This window comes from Solanum dulcamara, chromosome 4, assembly GCF_947179165.1.
Source record: "Solanum dulcamara chromosome 4, daSolDulc1.2, whole genome shotgun sequence".
In the NCBI taxonomy this organism is placed as follows: Eukaryota; Viridiplantae; Streptophyta; class Magnoliopsida; order Solanales; family Solanaceae; genus Solanum; species Solanum dulcamara.
This window is the reverse complement of record NC_077240.1, coordinates 79,660,088-79,679,860: the sequence shown is the minus strand read 5'-3', so window position 1 is coordinate 79,679,860 and position 19,773 is coordinate 79,660,088. Positions and strand designations below refer to the sequence as shown.

The 19,773-nt window shown below is 36.4% G+C and overlaps 1 protein-coding gene across 2 annotated transcripts in view; it reads right to left on the bottom strand.

The window, feature by feature from the left end:
* Positions 1-2,817: 2,817 nt before the first annotated feature.
* LOC129887790 (callose synthase 9) overlaps positions 2,818-19,773 on the bottom strand; it is a 49,928-nt gene continuing 32,972 nt past the window's right edge. For both annotated transcript variants that reach the window (XM_055963017.1, XM_055963016.1), the window contains exons 29-52: positions 19,373-19,470; positions 19,202-19,292; positions 18,929-19,089; positions 18,744-18,853; positions 16,803-16,937; positions 14,728-14,796; positions 14,464-14,641; positions 14,207-14,321; positions 13,011-13,130; positions 9,108-9,223; positions 8,947-9,030; positions 8,759-8,871; positions 8,310-8,362; positions 8,066-8,242; positions 7,860-7,907; positions 7,403-7,561; positions 6,399-6,512; positions 6,226-6,314; positions 5,887-6,045; positions 5,706-5,808; positions 4,887-5,006; positions 4,208-4,258; positions 3,935-4,117; positions 2,818-3,363 (exon numbers count right to left, since the gene is read on the bottom strand). In XM_055963017.1, the coding sequence (XP_055818992.1) occupies positions 3,127-3,363; positions 3,935-4,117; positions 4,208-4,258; positions 4,887-5,006; positions 5,706-5,808; positions 5,887-6,045; positions 6,226-6,314; positions 6,399-6,512; positions 7,403-7,561; positions 7,860-7,907; positions 8,066-8,242; positions 8,310-8,362; positions 8,759-8,871; positions 8,947-9,030; positions 9,108-9,223; positions 13,011-13,130; positions 14,207-14,321; positions 14,464-14,641; positions 14,728-14,796; positions 16,803-16,937; positions 18,744-18,853; positions 18,929-19,089; positions 19,202-19,292; positions 19,373-19,470 (2,883 nt within the window). In that variant the 3' untranslated portion in view covers positions 2,818-3,126. The remainder of the gene's footprint in view (positions 3,364-3,934; positions 4,118-4,207; positions 4,259-4,886; positions 5,007-5,705; positions 5,809-5,886; positions 6,046-6,225; positions 6,315-6,398; positions 6,513-7,402; positions 7,562-7,859; positions 7,908-8,065; positions 8,243-8,309; positions 8,363-8,758; positions 8,872-8,946; positions 9,031-9,107; positions 9,224-13,010; positions 13,131-14,206; positions 14,322-14,463; positions 14,642-14,727; positions 14,797-16,802; positions 16,938-18,743; positions 18,854-18,928; positions 19,090-19,201; positions 19,293-19,372; positions 19,471-19,773) is intronic.

Genomic DNA, 19,773 nt, shown 5'->3' with positions numbered 1-19,773 from the left:
ACATTAGTGCCACCAGCACGACCTCTTTACTATATGTCTCCATGGGAGTTGACTGAATTTCACAAGCAATTGTCTGAGTTGCTTGATGCTGGAATGATTCAGCCTTCGAAGGCTACATTTGGCCTACCCATCCTGATTCAGAAGAAACAAGACGACATTCTTAGGATGTGTGTTGACTATAGGGCATTGAACAAGGTAACTGTAGAGAACAAGTATCCTGTGTCGCTGACTCAAGACTTGCTGGGTGGGTTGTCTAAGGCTAGTTTCTTTTCTAAGTTAGATTTAAGGTCTGGCTATTAGTAAGTTCGCATAGCTGAGGGGGTGCCCCAAAGACCACTTGTGTTACTAGATATGGTAGCTATGATTTCCTTGTAATGCTGTTTAGGCTGACTAATGCCCCGCTACTTTCTGCAACTTGACAAACAATACTTTATGAGTATCTTGATGATTTTTTAGTAGTCTACTTAGACGATATAGGCATATATAGTAGGACTCTAGAAGATCATCGGTTGTATTTGAAAAAAGTGTTGCAACAACTTAGAGATTACCAACTCTATGTCAAGATGGAAAAATGTGAGTTTTCTAGTCGCGAAATAAAGTTTCTGAGCCATTTGGTAAGCTAAAATTAAGTGTACATGAATTCTAAAAAGGTGCAAGTAATTGTAGAATGACAAGCACCCAACGAGGTTAAAGAACTAAAATCATTTTTAGGACTTGTAAACTATTACAGAAAGTTCATAGCAAACTATTTAAAAAAGGTTGTCCCATTGATGGATTTGCTAAAAAAGAACGTGAAACGGGCTTGATCAGAATCAAAGGAGAAGGCTTTTAATTCATTAAAGAAGGTCGTTGCTTCTGAACCAATACTGCGGTTGCCTGACTTTGATCTTCCATTTGATGTACACACCGATGACTCTGATTATGATGTTGGTGGTGTGCTAGTGTAGGGTGAACATCTTATTGCATTTGAGAGCAGAAAATTAAATCCTGCAGAGCAAAGATATTCTGCTCATGAAAAGAAAATGGTGGCAGTACTCCATTGTCTTCAAATCTGGAGTGTGTATCTACTTGGGACGAAATTTGTTATCAAGACAGACAATGAGGTTAATACATACTTCAAAACTCAACAGAAACTAAGTTTAAAGCAAAGCTAAATAGCAGGAGATATTGACTGAATATGACTTCGTGTGGATACATAAACCAGGCAAGCAAAACCAAGTGGCTGATGCATTGGATCGAGGACGATTTGTTCTATTTCAAAGGGGGGAGAATCTTTGCTCCTCAAAGTGATAGGCTGTGAAGAAAACTCCTGAAGAGACACATGATATTGCTTATACCAGGCATCTGGGTGTTGAAAGGATGATGACATTGTTGTCTCGAAATTATTTTTGACCAAAGATGGAAGATGACATTGAGGCAAATGTAATGTCATATCTAGTGTGTCAACTGGACAAGAATGATACAAAGAAGGAAGCTAGTATACTTCAGCCTCTACCTATTGCAGAGCGTCCGTGGGCTTCTACTTTGATGGATTTCATTAGCGGATTTTCAAGGGTGAACAAAAAGGCGCCAATCATGATTATGGTTGACAAATTCTCAAAATACAGTATCTTTATTTTTATCCCTATTCTATAAGAATGTTGTAAAGAATTTTGATATTCCTTTTTATCCCTATTCTATAAGAATGTTGTAAAGAATTTTGATATTCCATTGGATATTGTGAGTAATCGTTATGATAGATTTACTGGTCGATTTTGGACTGCTTTATTCAAAATAATGGGTATTGATTTGAAATTCTCAACGGCAAACGACCCACAAACTAATGGACAGACTAAAAGGAACAATCATTTGCTTGATGAATATCTTAGAAGAATTGGATTGAGACGCTAGTCAGCTCACCAACTTTCTGACAAACCAAAGTCCATCGGCTGAACTCCAAACATTATGTGTACTAACACAGAGGCGGAGCCACATTGAATGAACCCCCTTCGACGAAAAATTATATTATTTATACATAATTAAAATAATTTTTTATATATAAATAGTAGATATCAAACCCCCTTCATCTATTTTATGTGTCTACTTCATCAGATTTTGAACTCCCTTATTGAAATTCTGACTCCACCCCAAAATCTTATATTCTAATTTAGTGACTTTGACATGCAAAAATAAGCGATGCTCATGGTGAAGCAACGCTTATATGTCCACAAGGTCGTTTGAACTACAAATTATCTATGTACTGACACACACCCCAAAAGCACCAAAAATCATAAATTCTAGTTTTATGACACCAAAGCACAAAATTAAACGACGTCGTTTAAGGTGAAGCAACAAATATCACCTACTAATAATGGACCTGTCAACCTCAAAAAAATCAGTGTACTACCTCACACCTAAAGCATCAAAAATCATGGATTCTAATTTCTAAACCCCAAAACACAAATAAACGACGTCGTTCATGATGAAGCAATGAATTTCTGTCAATGGTCATTAATGACGGACCTGCCAACTTTTAGACAAATCGGAGTCCATCGGTTGAACTCCATAAAATCCATGTAATAACACACATCAAAAGCACCAAAAATCATAAATTCAGATTTCATGAACCCTGAAATGCAAATTTTAGCTATGTCATTCATGGTGAAGCAATGAGTATCAATTACTAATTTGTTCTGGACCCAAAAATTTTCAAGCAAGTCAGAAGTCCTCAGTTGAATTCCAAAAAATTTGTGTACTAACACACACCAAAAGCAATGTCATTTATAGTGAAGAAATAAATAATGTTCACTGGGTCATTTCTGATGGACACACTAACTCTCAGGCAAATCGAAGTCCGTTGATTGAACTCCAACAAAACTGTGTACCAACACCCATGGAGGAGTAAGTATGCTAGGCAGAACACATACGATAAATTCCATTACATCTTTCATGAGACGTAAAACAGAAGAAGATAAATAACGTAGAGTCCGCCTAGTCAAAATTATGATTTTACATATCTGAAACTATACATTGACAGATTTTACAATAATTACTAATGACAGAAAGTACTCTACCAAAGGCTCCTAAAAGTGATGGAACAATATGAACTACTCTTTCTCTGTACAAGATCAGAGGAAGATGAAGAAATTATAAACCAGTGTTTGGATTGTTACCAGCAAGGATAAGAGAGATCTCCAGCCCTCGACTGAACGCTTGGTTGAACATAAGCCGGGTTTGAAATGTTGAAATGAAGGGGAACCAAGAAAAGAGTGCGATTGGGATGAAAATGAGCACACCCATACCAGCATCAAACAGACGGGCAACTGAACGGAAAGACTTCCACATCCCCATTTTCTTGACCAGAGGCTTCCATGCTGCAGCAATCTGTCGAATGATGAAACATGCATTTGCAGGAAGTTAATACAGTTCAAAGAGAGAATGAAAGATGTGCACAATCAAAGACATGATTTGCATTAAAGGTTTAGTATCGTGTGTTTTCAGTGAACACCAATGTATATTGTTCACTACTTGGCAGGGAACTTGAATATACCCTACTTATAACTTGTATGATAACGAACTACAGCAAAAGCATATACCACAAAAGCCTAGACTTCTTCTAGTCTACCTCAAAACCTCCACCAAGAGAGAAAAAAATAATATAACATGCTCTACCTTCGCCAAAATACAAATACAAAGCACTGCACAGGTACTAATCATGTAAATGATGCCAACTCATTTATCCAACTGAAACCAAGGGAAAGTTATTGATCCTGGCTTTAGATTTTGAACTTTATTTGCTTCTTTGATAGTTGAGAAATGCTAATATTAGTGAACTTTCCTATCCCTTTCTAATAAATATATTGTGCAAAATGTTATCAATGTAATTATGGTACCATAAGATATGTAATAAGTAAGAAGCAGCAGAAGACACGACTTGAAGGAAAAGAGGACTTACTGAGAGAATTCCCCAGCCAGTGGGTATGAATGCTAAGATGCACGCGAAGACATCTGTTACAGTAAGGTCTGTCAATACAACAGCAGCAGCTAAACCAGCAACGGCAAGCAAAAACGATAGGCCTTGGACAAAACGCAGCAGCAACTGGAAATTAACTGATATTTTCTGGCTGAAAGTGAACACCTGTGGCATCCCAAAATAATGTTATCTCATTTAACATCCTCAAACTTAATATGATAAAACTTAAAACAGGTCACAAAACTTGGTTCAAACCTTGAAGAGGAGTAAGATGACAGCAAATGCAACCCATGAAAAACCATACACCTGATAAACGATAAAGCCACAAGGACCAGCAGTCAGCCTTCACTCAATAGACAGTTAAAGAGAGTCATCAAAATTGATTGTATATGATGACAAAGCAGTGGAGGGCAAACGTGGAAAAGAGTAACATCAAGAACCAAGTTTTATTCGGCTCAGCCTACCTCATTACTACGGCTTCTAACGAACTGTATGTGGTTCAAAGTTGAATCTATATACTTCATATAGATACATATCCTGTGCTTAATTAGATTGTAAGACAAAACAATGAACTTTGTTCTCTCATCACTGACTGAGTGGTAGTGGAACTTGTTTCCACACATTTTATGAGCAGAAACTTTGGTTAAGAATTACTTTGGTTCTTCAGACACGTGGTAGATGCAAATTCTACATGTTTATACTGAACATATTACAATCTGATGACAACTTGGCCTTTCAAAAATAGATAATGGTTAGAATAAACTGGCTCCTTCAGTAAAGCAGGTATGCTTCAAAAGATGGTCCCCCAAAAATACACATCACTTATCAAGTCTTGTAATTCCAAATTAAGAGAGAAGGGAAAAAAACTAACACACACAAATAAAAATTAGAAAAAAAGTGCTTCATTAAAAATTAGGAAGAGTAACAGTAATACCGTTAAAGATGTATTTGTTCCCTGAACATCTAACTTATAGACAATGCCGTATTGGAATATAAAAAATCGTAAACTAAGAATGGTCTCCATCACCCTTCCTCCAAAGGTTCGAATATGAGCCTGTCAAACAACACAAAGGTGACATCAAATTCTTATAGAAAAATATGAGTGATATAAGGAATTGCCAATAGACTAAAGCTTCTACACATCAACAGTTGAGAAAAAAAAAGCACAGTCAATGTACTCATCACACAATGAAGAAATTATAGAGAGAAATTCAAGGAATCACATGCCTCGAGCACATGTACGTATATGCTTAAACATTACAAGAATTCCCATATCTAGTTCTGATAATTTATGTGCAGGGTCAAAAGAAAGAAAGGAAGACATAAATACAATCGCAAAAGGGGTAAATCAACCCACTATAAGTTTGTCATTAATTAGGAAAAGCAAAAAATAGAAAATGAAAAAAGAGTGATGACACAATACCACCCTTTTGAACTTCTTACAATCAGTTGTTTACCTTTATACTTTCACAGACCCATAATAAACCGATACAAATTCTAGAAATATGCTTTGGAAACCCTTGGGATGATTTAATGAAGGCATTCTGACAGTAAATCGAGTCATCAGCTGAATTTCAAACACTGACAAGGACTTGACAAAGGTGGCAATGACCTATTTAAAGCATGTATTTTCAGTAGTTTTGCACAAAACTAGACTATCTATCCTTACCCCAATTTCATTATTCATTAGAGAACTGATGGAGATCAAAAGTGAAGGTCAATAACCACATTCTTATGAAAGTATAGTTCATACCAGTTCTTCATCCCACCAAGCCTCCCAACTTTCTTCCCCTTTAACACCAATTCCACCTCTATAAAGGAGCCAGTTGGTCCAGTCACGGAAGTCTTCTACCGTCCTATAGAGGAACACAAGAATGATGACAAGAAACGTGAAGCAATATATGAACCTCCAAACATAATAAAGAATTACTTACTTCTGCCATTCAAATCCTGCTGGGTTAAACAAATATGGAGCAAAAAGCCAAGAAATAGCCAAGAACCAACTGCTAACAGTGAGAAGTATGTAGGATAAAGCACCACCCTCGTTGTAGCCGTAAGCCGCGTATACCACCAACAAAAGCACAATTTCCATGCTGAAGAAGATCAAAGATTGGTAAAACTATTTGATATTCCATAAGGAAAGAATTCAGTTATGACAAAAGATGACCACATAAAAGTGTGCACATGTGTGTGCATGCACTCACACCAACACACCAACACAAGGGTGTGAACTTTTTGTATGCCGTACACTTTACAAAGAGAGAGAGAAATACCCCTTGACAAAATGACTGCGGGAGTAGAGCCTATAATTCTCTGTAAACTTGATGTGCTTAACGACAAATCCCCTACCGGTTGCATGATACTGTTACCAAAAAAAAGATTTTCTGATTAGATTTACACACAGAAATAATAAGAAAATTTGAGTAGCATGAGAAGATGGACCTACTTTTGCACCACCATGGAGGATAGTTCGACCAAAGTAATGTGTCCTAGTGCCAAGGGAGAACGTGAAGAAGACAGTGCAGAGCTGAAACTGCATAGTGACAAAACCAACAACAGCCTGCAACGACAAGAATGATGCCAGTGAGGGCAGAAAATGGGGTAGAGGCATGAAAAAAAATTAGAGCACTAGATTTTAAATGTGGAAGAAAAAAAAACAGAATTAGTAGCAGCATTAGATGAATTCTTCATAGAGATCAGTTGCTTTCTCCATGATATTTTTTTAGAACTATTGCAAAAAGTTTTAGCATGAGCCTTGTTTGTTCAGCTCTTCAAGAAGTTTAGTTTAATTTTAAAAACTATTTTTTTTAAAAAAGAACGGTTATGTGATGAAAAGTACTTTCATGGGAACAAGGAACTGGAAGTCCGCCCGCTGTTACTGATTTGATCATTTCTTTCCTGTGTGGACGAGACCACAAGCATTTGATGAATTCTTCATAGAGATCAGTTGCTTTCTCCATGATTTTGTTTTGAACTATTACAAAAGGTTTTAGCATGAGACTTGTTTGTTTAGCTCTTCAAGAAGTTTCTTTTAATTTAAAAAACAGTTATGTGAAGAAAAAGTGGTTTGAAGGTGGTTTTCAAGAAAAGTTCTTTCCACTCACAAAACACTAAGATACTTTCAAAAACAATACAGATAACAAAATAATTTTCTTTTTACATTTAACTTTTTTAAAAAAAAAATTGTTGTTGTCAAAATTATATAACTTTTGAGAGGCCGATTTGTGGAGATAAGATAAAAGCAGAAAAAATATATCAACTTAAAGCTAGGAAGGTAAAGTAGGTGCAAGAAAGTACGAGATTACTAAGAAAATACTCAATAGTCATGCGAATAAATTTTTAACCATATCAAGTAATTGATCAATATTAGCCAATCATGAACTCATTGGGTAATGGAGCTTCTTTAGACATAACAGATCAAACTATGGCACAAGGACCTAAGAAACATACCCTTAGGAAACCTTGTTCCAGAATGAAACCCAGAATCATAGGAACTGCTGTGAACACACCAATCTGAAAGAGGAATTGCGCATTGAGAGCAGCACTAAGAGCAGTATTTTGTAATATATTAGCTCTATCCTGAATAGTTGCACCAACACCAGATAATGCCTGGAGAAAAAATTGACAGCTTCAGAAAGAGGCAGACCATGATTATTAAGTACATATAATTCTTGAATATCTAACAAAAGGTTCACGCAATTTGGAAGAACGAGTTTATTTGCTCCAGAATTATCAAAATGCTAATGGCACCATGAGAATAACACTAGGGCAAAGAACTAGGTCGACTAAATGAGTAAACCTTCTCTGAAAGGCAAAACAGTGCAACCCTATCTTAATAGCTTAAATATCTGGAGTTATAACTTGTACCAAAAAGTACCTATAAGCTAAATATTGTCTCAGTACTTACCAGATATGCCTTGCCATAGAGAAAAGCATAAAGACTAAGAACTGTCAACTGCACAAAAGTTAAAAGGATCTGTCAGAAATACCACCATATACCTGGAGGTGATAGCTGCAACAAGCATATAAAAGCCCAACCCAGAACAAACCTCATGCAATAAAGTCTAAGAGATCATAACTAACAACTTATAGCATTAAAATGTGAGTTCGTACCATTGTGCAGAAGTAGTATCCGACAGTTGAAAAGTAGAATGATAACATTCTAAAGAAGTCAAAGAGCTGGCCAAGCCTGTAAACATCTCTACTTAGAACTTGTTCACCATTACCACCAGCAACTTTGCCTTCAAACAATGCAATCTGATTGAGTCCGACATCTCGTCCCTTGCCGATCTGCATGGTCTTAATTTAGGCACTGCAATCATATGTATTCAAAGACAGCAAGGTTGGAAAAAATTACCTGGATGTACTCATGGTGAGTAATATTTCCCTGCCGTAGAGTTGAATTAAACCCTGCATTTATACTCGAAAGAATTTAGACTTTTTGGCCAAACATCCAGAATCTGCTTATTTTGAGATGTGCTTTTTGGCCAATCTTTCCAAATATAGCTTTTAAGTGTCACATTATGAAAAAGAAATGTAAAGATTTACTTTACAGTTATATTTAAATACACTACTAACATGCAGATTTCAGAGAAATGAACCAAAAATACAGGATGAAGTCCAAACAAGAAGACACAATCTGAGAAAAAGTATGCTAGCAGCAGAGAAGAATCATATGAACCTATAAGCTATAGCAATGTACATTAATTTAGATATCCTCTTATGTGGTAGAGCTTCTAACCAAGAGATGTAAAATGGAGATGCACAACATGCATGCTAGTGGAATGCCAGGAGCAAATCAGTTACCTGCAAAGATGTCTTCACTGATATTAATCACACGTGATGCTTTGCTGATACCACCTCGAGTAATATGGAAAAGTCTGTCAAACACGTCTGGATGTCCATAGTGCATACGAACTCTGAAGAATTTCACAATCTGTTACAAATTGACTCATTGGGCAATAAAAATATCATCATAACAAATGACCACTCACTTCAAAGGATTTGCCAGAACACGCTGGCCCATTGTCACAAAGCTAGCTTCTTGGTTAGACATGAAGGACGCCAACGAAGAAACACTGAAACATAAAAATAATATGAGATGAGTGTTCGAGAAACAAAATGACAGAAGAATTTTCATTAGATTCAAAATTACCTGCCAGTGAACACATGCTCCCTAACACCGAGAATTGTAGGAGGATGAATGCCATAATCTAGGAAGAACTCCTCAAGAAGATTTCTCACCTTCAGAGCCTCTTCAAAATAATTATCCTGCGGTAGATCAATAAATAGTGAGAGGTCTAGGTAAGATTGGGTTATATCAAAAGAAAGGGAGTCTCACTTATTCTATTAGTGGGGATATGAATATGTAATTCGCCTCAGACAATAAATGATGAAAGGTTGGTTAGTTTATCTGTATGGGGAAAATCTATGTAGGCTAAGACACGCAACTAATAAAATACAACATGAAATAAACAATAAAGAGAAGAAAGCTTGCTCGCAAAATTTGCAACATCACAGTATAAATGTGCAATCAAATTGCAAAAGAAAATACACTAACACAAAATAAAACTGTAACACTAAGAAGATAGTATGAATTAAAAAATTTAAGTTAGAATATCATTTTGACAAATAACAAGACAGAGAAACTATTTAAAGAGGTGATACAAAAAGCTGATCCAATAAATACAAACATAAAAGAAAGATGATATTATGAAAATAAATTACTCAAATAGTCATCAGAAAAGATAATGTTTCTAATTACAACTGTAAAGAGTAATTAGAAGCAACTGAATAGAAACATCTGGATGAAGATAGTTGGGGTCAGCTAGAATACTCATTAATAAATAAAAGGAAAAATTACGAATAAATAACTGGTCCAAGGTGCTGAAGTAGGCGAATATGAGTTGGTTAAAGGGTGAAGGAGGACCAACTGGGGGAACACTAGAAGACTAAGAATGGGACGTGGAGAGGCGAGCAGAGGGTAAGCGGGCCAGGAGCTGTGATGAAATGGTGAAACTACGAGCATAAAGCAAGGAAATTAAAGGGTAGGGCCGTTGGGAAGCAGTTGTTGTAGGATAAATTAGCAAAGATCTAATCTCCAAGTAGCGTATTGTATGTGCTAAAATTTTAGGTGAAAATCAGTCAGCAACAAGCATCTTACTTATCTTTCCTTTTTTTGAAGCTCTGCTCCAGCAGATATGGGACATGGAAGCAAGACCAAAAGTTCTCCATGTTTTCTGTCGTAATTAAGGTAACAACCCTCCCCCCACCCTGGAAAAAATCCAAATTGGGGGTAAGATTCTTTAATGAAAAAGAAGATGGAAACACAATTTTTAGGACCAAACGTAGTCCTCAACTTTAGGTAAAAGATCGAAATGGTTCTAATTTTCTCCCTCCACTGTAATAAGGTTCACATCAGAATGTGCACAAATTGATGAAGTTTCCAGTGGTGGACATTAGGTGGGGAAGAAAAATTAGCAACCATGTTATCAAAGACATGTTTTGGGAGCAGGAAGGCAGCTCACATAGTGAGTTCGCTGTGTTTATCTACACGAGAATTTGATTCTCACAAGATAATGACATGACCGGAGAGATATCACTGGTGAACTCCCCACCTTCCACCAGGTAGGTGGAAAGTTTGAATCTCATAGTAATCCCCTTCAATATTCCCCTCCCCTCCCCTGTGAGGTAGTATAATATTTTGCAAAAAAAAAAAGACACGACCAAAGAATATTTAATGCAGCACAAAACATTGTGGACTTCTAAAGATTTAAAGATTGAAACAAGAGAACTGGCAGAACACAAGTTTTGAACATTCTTAGCAATGATTTTCGGTCAGTTTCAAATCTTTTACTAACCACTTTGATAAGCCTATAGTATGGAAAGGGAAGGGTATTAAGTTAGCCAAGTGTTTTGGAGCATCAAAAGCAATAGTATCAGCTTATCCAGTAGCTTCTTACGAAATTACCAAATGTTTAACCAGATGTTATATTTGTGTAGAATTTTTGTCATATTGTTTTTTATAACATGGTGTCCGGGCCAACTTTTTCGCACCTCGAATAATTCCAGGGGATACCTGTCACCTCCCACCAGCAACAGGTACCAGGTAACTGAGGTTGAGAGAGATGGGAAGAATCACCTAGTGTTTTTGTCTCCGGTGGGATTTGACCTTGAGACCTCATGGCTCTCAACCACTTCATGGACCACTAGGACACACCCTTGGGGTGCAAATTCTATCATATTTTGGGTTTAATTCTTCTGGAAAAAAACTAGCAGCAAATGTATCAGAAAATACAATTGGCAGCTGGAGATTTTTCTCGGTAATTTTGTCAAAAACTACTGTATAAGCTGATGTTAACGACCCCTCCACCACTGAACTACTGAGGAACAACAAGATATTCGATCTCATAGAGTTCCCAATGACCAATATGAGCTCAAAGCTTCCTTCTGAGGGAACCTCAAAGTGTCTCTATTTGATTATATTCCATTCATTTAATGTCTCTTTAGCGATATTGAAGACTTCTTGGATCATTAGCAATTCATGTGAGGATTGGTCATTGGAGATCTCTAGAAAGCCCTTTTAATGAATTTTTTGAGATGTCAACCAGGGTACGGATGCTTAATTTAATTGATTGTTATTGTTTTTGATGGCTGAACTAGTTTCAGCAACACAGTAAGTTATGAGATCCTGTACAGCACTTGTGGCACTACGCCCCAAAGAATCCATCGAAAGAGTGATCAGATTTAGCACAAGAAGTGGCACGTCTAGAGTAAGTGGAAAGGGGTCAAATTCAGAAATGGCCCTAAGATGGGTTGGTCGGAGGAAATAGAAAGAACTAAAAAAAAGTGGACTCACCATTCGGGCTCAAGTTCGAATTAACTGAATATTAATCGTAGAGGAATGGGGGTAGAATAGAAAATGGGGGTCTAGGGCAAGAGTATTATACAAGATACTTAAATGATTACTTCAATTTGAAGGATCCACATTTCAATATTATCCTGACAATCAGAGAGCTAATGAGAAGAGATTGGAGGTGCGAACTGAGACATATTTGGAGGGAAGGCAATGTGAAGATGTGTTGATTAAGAAAAGTATCGGTCCTGCTTCTGGCTTAACCATCCTACGTGACCCCCAACTGCAATCAAATAGTAGAAAAAGAATGATCACTTAGGCGCAACGACACCTAGAGTAGTGAAGGTTAGTTAGAGCGTAATGTTCCAAAATACTTTAGGAAAATCGTTGTATTTTACTATGACTTTGCTTTACTATTACTTTATTTTCTTGATTTGATCTTTTACTTTTGGAATTGGATTTCAAGTTAGTAATTTTTATTTTATCCTTTCTTCGTTTTGAATCGAAAATAGAAGAGTTGAGTAAATCAAAAATCCAAAGGATGTTGATGGCCGATATTTTGTCCCCCATAAGAAAGTCAAACAAAAATGGCATCCATAAGGGGTGGTCTTGAATTTTTGGCCCCACTTAACAATTTCTTTTTTAAATAGTCTCCACACAAAAAAAAATCACTTTTGCTTTCAAGATATTTTAAGAAAGTGAACCTACTCAATTGACCAGAAGTTCAGCCTTATAAGCAAAACTTAAAACTTAGGTATGTTGCCTGTTAGGCATAATTTCTAACTTTTGCTCATGAGGCAGAGGTTCAGGACATTTTATGACAGTACCTTCTCAATTGACTAGAAATTCTGCTTATTAGGCAAAAGTAAGAACTTAGATATGTTGCCCATCAAGCATAAGTTATAACTTTTACCCATAAGGCACATGTTCAAGATATTTCTATTAGAACTTATGCCTGATGGGCAACATAAATTCTTCCCAATGAATTTTTCTAGTTAAAGTCATTTTTTAAAGATTCTAGTAAGCAGGGACAAAAATTCAAGACCAAACGCTTTGGTGGACACTAGTCGTAATTTCCTTGGTGGAAAGCTTAAGAAGCAAGCCACATTGCACCAGAAGTTAGCAAAATACTGCCAAAAGCTTCCATGATAACAGATACCACTCAGGAAATCGCAGTAAACAAAACATTAAATACTTGGCGACCTGGTTCATGTCAATTGTTTGCACTGCATTTCCACGTGTAAAGATAATGGCATGATTTTGATTTTCAGGTTTTCCTTCACCAAGTTTAGGATTTCCAGGCAATTTAATGGAGTAGATTTCCTGCACTCATGTAGAAAAAGAAAAAGCAAGTACAAGCGTTACAATTTTGAATGTACAAGGCAAAAGTCTGAACACTGAAAACGATATTCTATCAAATACAAATTCAGAATATTATATTATTCTATATAATATTCCTGCAAATGGCTGAGGGAAGCAGCATTCAGAAAACAGCAACTCTCATCTTACTTTTGATTGTTTTATTACCAGAATTAAGAAGACAGCAGTTGTGGCAAACTCTACTACTGCAATTTTGATTATAATACTCAAAATTAACCCTCAAAGGAGGAATATCCTCGTTGTACGTCCAATAGGTGATGGAGGACTGTAGATGAAAGCTTATGTGGTGTCTACGGGAAGCTTCCATTTAATTCTTTGCAAACGTAGAACTTAACCCATGAGATTTCACTTAGCCCACTTTTGTTGCCATCCAAACCAACTAGAGACCAGAAGGTCCAAGACAAAACATATGTTACTTGTACACTTCCAACAAGCTCCAACTATTGTTACCGTTTAGAATAGCTTGAGTTGAAAAGGTCCAAGTAAATACTTAAAAGAACCTTTTTTCCATTAGACAGCCTAAGGAACTGGACGGATACAGGCTGGGATATACTCCATCTAGGGGTGTTGAGAGTTGTAATAACCCAAAAAGGACCTCTAGGACAAATAACCCCAGGACCCAACTTGTAAAACCATTTACTTCCTTTTCCCATGTAAGTAGGAATTTTTTGGTTTGAGCTGCAACACAGAGTCATTTCCCCATTTTGATGTTTTAGAACCTCAACAATAGCTAAGATAATTGCAAATAAAACAAAAGCCTAACAGGAAAAGAACTCACTAAACAGCACTATTAAGAGCAGACCCAGCTTCATTCAAATTATGCCTCAAATTCTAATGATGCAAGTTTTTACAAATTTCCTGAACTCCAAAGCATAGTTGTGTATTTTTGTACCGCTATTTACGTTTATTACATGCTAAAACACACAGAACAAATTTTTAAGTGACGACTAAATAGAAGAAGCATAATGGAAATGGCATGGATGCCCTTAAGCTGATTTAGAGCAGAAAAAGAATGGCACCTTATCTTTGCCGTTGATGTCAGCCTTTACAAGCTTTGAGATATATTCTTTATTCACCTTCCCGTCTTTAAGAGTTTCAACCTCATCAATGAAAGCAACTCGAAGAGCCTCATTTCTACAATGAAAGTCGATCCCAAAGTCAGCTAAGAGGTTTGACATCAGCTCTAAAACAGAATATCCTCCTCTTCTTTTTCTGAATAAAGGGAAAATGGAATCTATCCTCTAAATTCATTAAAATCTAAATGAACAAATATCACCTTTGCATTAGTAATGCAATATCTGCAGCCTCAGGTTTTTGCTCTTCTTTCTGTTTCCCATATATCTGGCATGTGACAACATACGTAAATTTCAGATCTGCCTGTGCTCTTGATTCCGGAGACAAGTCAAATCCTTGAGTATCCGTAGTTTCATTTGATGTAATTCCTGTTTCAGCATCTAACAAAGTACAGAAGATGAGAACTGGTGAAGGAAGAGAAAATCAACCAAATCACTTGTTGTTTTGGGTTTTCACAAAAGCAAACCTCCAGTAATCATCTGTTCCAAATATGATTGAAGCATTAGTGCTTTCCTATAGTACATCATTCCACGAACTGCAAAACTCCAGAAGGGGTTTGTAAAGGAAAGATATTTATAAGAAAAACAAACAGGTATGTAGCATTATGCAGGAAAGGAAAGCATGAGAACCTACCTAGCACAAGCATGCACATGGGATATGCTCGGTAAGTACCTATATACATTTTTTAGAAATCATATACCATTTTTAGGGCTTTTTTCTTTTCTAATACACGTTTCAGTACCTAACATTCTGAACTTCCACTCCTAAAAGTTCACCTCAGCAGCCCATAGACCAACTTCTCCATCACAAAAGACAGAAGTTCAACTTTGAACCTCTTCTTCAAAAGCAGACCTCTCCCTTCGCATATTTTACAATAAACTTAAATGAGTGTTTGGCCATGAAAATCAAATATTATTATCTTCATTTGAAACTTTTAAAGTTAAGGTTGCGTTTGGCCAATTTCTATAAAAAAGCAAAATCACCCAACTTGACAAATTTACCTGAAACATACGATCAAATCAGCTCTACAAGAGTAATATCTCAAAACAAATTGTCACAGTGTCATAGATTAGATCCATATATGAGCTACTATATACTATTAGAATATTTTTTTCACTTTGTTTGGATTATTGAAGTTGGAGTTGTGTTTGGTTATAAGTTTTGCAAATAATATTTGGTGTTTGAATGTACTTGTCCTAAAAAGCATGAAATATAATTTAAATGGAGTCATTTTTATAAAAAAAATAAAATTTAGGTAAAATTTGAAAAAGGAAAAAACAAGGTCTTGGGTGTTCTCCAAATTTCAAATATTTAGAATTTTCATTATGAAAAGCTGATTCTTAAATAAAATGAATAATTCTCATGGCCAAATGGGTCCTAAGTCTTCCCATTTTTCTTTGTAAATATGTTTCAAGATTTCTCTGGTCCTAATCATGTCATAGTCATTCATCCCTTAAGCAAGATCACTCTTTTTTTCCAGATAAATTCAAATAATATCATCTTGTACTCACTCTTCGTTGAACACCTTCAATTTATTCTTTCTTTTCTTTTAAACAATTTGTTCAAATCTTCTTTCTTCTTTTTTGATGAAAGTGAAAATGTTAAACAATTTGTTCTAATCATCTTGAATGTCTAGTATAATTCACATAATTTGTATCATCCATGCCTTTGCAGAAAGATTTAAGTAAAAAGACTTGCGTCTAAAATCAACTGCAAGTTGATACACTCAGTATGTTTCTTAATATATTTTGTCTCTAGTAGCATAATAAGACAAGTATAGGTTAAACATTCCTTCATTTCATTTTCCTGGGTGTCAGTTTTTTTTTTGGCTCGGAATAGCACAATAAGAGAAATATACAGGCAATGGCATCCCTACTTTTATGTTTCTCTCTTTCTTCCATCTCCAGTTGACTACAAAGAACTTTCCACCAACAAAACTGATGGCCAAAGTATTGATTTAAATGATAGTGCCCTAACACTGAGAAATGAGAATAAGTGGCTGAAAGTGGGTTAGGTGTGCGTGTCCTGATAATCTTTCAACTCGGTATGTATGATCTTGCTTACATTGGGGGCCTCAAGCCAGGGTAAAGGAAGGTTACAGTGGATGGAATCCCCCGAGAAGAGTTAAAAGTGGAAGTTCCCACCCCTTGAGTGGTGCCAAATAAATGACTACTCAAATCCGAGTTATGAGCATAAAGATTCCATTGATGGGTAAAAAGTGGGCCCAGCCAACATAAAACTTATCATTCCATGATGAATCCACATAATACACTAGCTTGAGATTGAGGCATAGTTGTAGTAGTAGCATCAAAGTAGAAGTCTCACAAAGAGTAAGACGGAGCAAGTAGACAGCTTGTCCTTGATATTTTAAGTCCAAAGGAAACATACATGATCTATCCTAAATCTAAAACAGGTAAGAATCAATTTGATGTACCACCTAGATGTCATTCCTCAGGTACAGATGCAGTCAGAGGTGTAGAATTAACATTGAAGGATACAGCATATACAAATTTTAGAAGAGAACAGAGAAATAAAAAGTACCAGTTCTGGCCAATGTTTGCCCGCGGTATGAAGCCCAGAACCTAAGTTCAAGAATGTCATTTGGATTATCATTAAGTTCTTTCTCTGAGATGTTCTCGTCACGACCTATTCGTGCAAGAAAGTTTTTCCATTCATCTGCATCCAACAATTTCTCTTTCCTCTCAGTGAAACGACAACAAAGAGGAGACAATCATTCAAATGTAACTTCTAAATACAACGAGTCGACTAAATCAAGAAACAGTCATAACTGCGACAAAAATGTGGTATTCAAACAAAGGGAATGCCTACAAAGACAACATTCTAAATACACGTCACCAACTAATCAGATATTGACCAACAATTAGCTGTAGATTAACTGAAGATGTTTGCTTACAACATTATAAATAAACATCACCAACCAGCATTTTTTGTCTTCTTCTCTGTTTCCAAGGATAATAATATGGGATACTAAAGTTCCAAGATCTAACAACCAAGGAGAGTATGTCAGGAAGACATAGGAAAACACCACAATAATAACAACATACCCAGTGTGATCCCACGAGTGGGTCTGCGGAGGATGGGGTATAAGAAGACCTTCACCCTACCTTGTGTGAGGTAGAGAGGTTGTTTCTGATAGACCCTCGGCTCAAGGAAAGTGTTTTTAAAAACAGATTTGACAAATACAAGAGCAGCTATGGTGAAAATACTGTAGAATTTAAGAATACTTGACAGCAAGAATAATAAATATAACCAACATGAAAGAAATAACAGTAATACAACTGAAGAATAATACTGATGATACTGCTAAGGTGCTCCACACTTGACCTATGCTCTCCCACAGGAAGAGAGAAATCACTCGACTACCTACCAACCCTCTACCCTAATCCTCGACCTCCATGGTTTCCCATCTACAGTCATATCCTCAATGAGCTGAAGATGTGTCATATCATGTCTAATCACCTCTCTCCAATTCTTCCTCGCCATGACATAGGCAAACACCTAATGAGCTACTACAAGTGTTCCTTAGACAGCCTGCCACACACAGTGTCCGCTGTCAGAAACCCTTGTTCATGGCTAGATCTTCAATGGAAAGAGAATAGAATCAATAAGAATTATTTTGGATATTAGATTTATTCATTTTTTGTAAGGATATTAGGTAGAATGCCAATTTCCATTATTCAGACATTTCATCTACAAAACCTGTTTTGAAAAATGTTAGTCGTTGTTGTTGTAGACATTTCCTCTACACTGACAAATCAGAAAAGAAAAGGAAAGCCATCTAACAAAGTGCATATCCTACCCAGCAAAGGGCACAAAAACCGGAGTCATGGACCATGTAGGGACAAAAATGACCCAAAAATTCAACAAAAGAAATTACTCAAACAAAAGACGATTAGGATCATGCTTTTATCCTTCTATATGATCTCTTACATGGCCTAAAATATACCACTAGAAGTGTTGATCCATACAAACAAAAGTTACTTGGTACCAACTAATAAAGCTTCAATCTAACTTAACATTGCAGGCCATAAAAGAGCCGTAAAATATGCATTTACCTAGGAAAGGAAGCAAGTCAATTTATTCTTAACATCTTGGAGCTCGATACAATATGCATTTTCATCTCAGAATTAGCGATCTTAAAGTTGACTTCAAAATACTCTAGGAAGGTACGTGAGATGCACACTAAGAACAAAATTCTCCACAAGAAAAAAGAAAATTTAGGACACTAAGAACAAAATAGTTAAAGCCAATCAGTTATGCAGTGCCAATTAACTAGAAAGGGGGAAAAGGGCAACACTACTTTTGGCATCAAAAGTAATGAGTTCTATGAGCAGTTTAAAAGCTCAGCGCAAAATTGTATTCAGTCAGGTAAATGAACAGCAGAGAAATAAGATCAAGCGATGCGAATGGAAAATACCATCTATTTCTGCTTACTGCTTTGCACAAAGAAACAATGATTACCTGGATATATTTTCTGGAGGTAAAACAGAATAGAAATTCCGTCTTCATTTTTCTTAAGGAGTTCTGACATGCTGTAAAGAACAGTTTCTGAATAATATGGGGTGAACACACTGCAAGAGTAGAAATTTATCACACAACGGATCTGAAGATGGTTAAATAAACAGAAACAATGTGAAAGAACATACCTGAAGGATAGCATCTCACGGACAGGTCTCGCTACAGGCATCTCCATGAAAAGTGAATTGGCGAAAAACTCTAACCGACGCCTAGCTTCAAGGTTATTGGGTATGTTGGCAGCAGATTCTTTAATAGTTAGGAGAGAATAAAGTCTTTTAATCAGTTCCTTCTGCATATATTTTGTCCATTTTTAGGAATCTTAGTAACTCAAAGAAAAAGGAGCAGAGAGGTGACAGAAAAAAAATTAACGGAATGGAAAAGGAAACCAGATGCAAGCCTACCAACTCAGCATCTCTCGGCCACTTTAACTTTGAGAACAACCGGCCTTCATTCCTTGCTTTTGACAAAATGTTCCATGTGTCAAGGTGTTCTCTAAAATGACATCATAGTAATTATGCACCACATTCAAGAGTATAATAGTCCCAAGAAATATGATAAGTCATCTGAAGTACCTCATGTTGAAGTGAAGGACATCAAGTCGCAGAACATCATACAGATCTTGAATAGCTTTAACAGCCCCAGTTTCAAGCTCTGGTGTATGCTCCTTTTTCTACATGAGAGTATTTCAACAGATCATAAGCAGAAAGGCAGAAAGATAAATATCCACTCAGTCCTTTTAAAACTAACAATAAAAGAGGAATCCTCTCAACTGAACTAAGGAGGTCACCTAACAATGGATGCAAATAAGACAATAAGAAAACATAACGCATGTTGACCAATGCAGTTTCCTGAGATTGAATTGGAAAAAAGAAGTATGCATCACCTATTGAAAGGTCTCCATGTATGACAAGACGTACCATGAACATGTGGATATGGGAGCGTCGAAATTCATTAATTTCATCTAAACTACAAT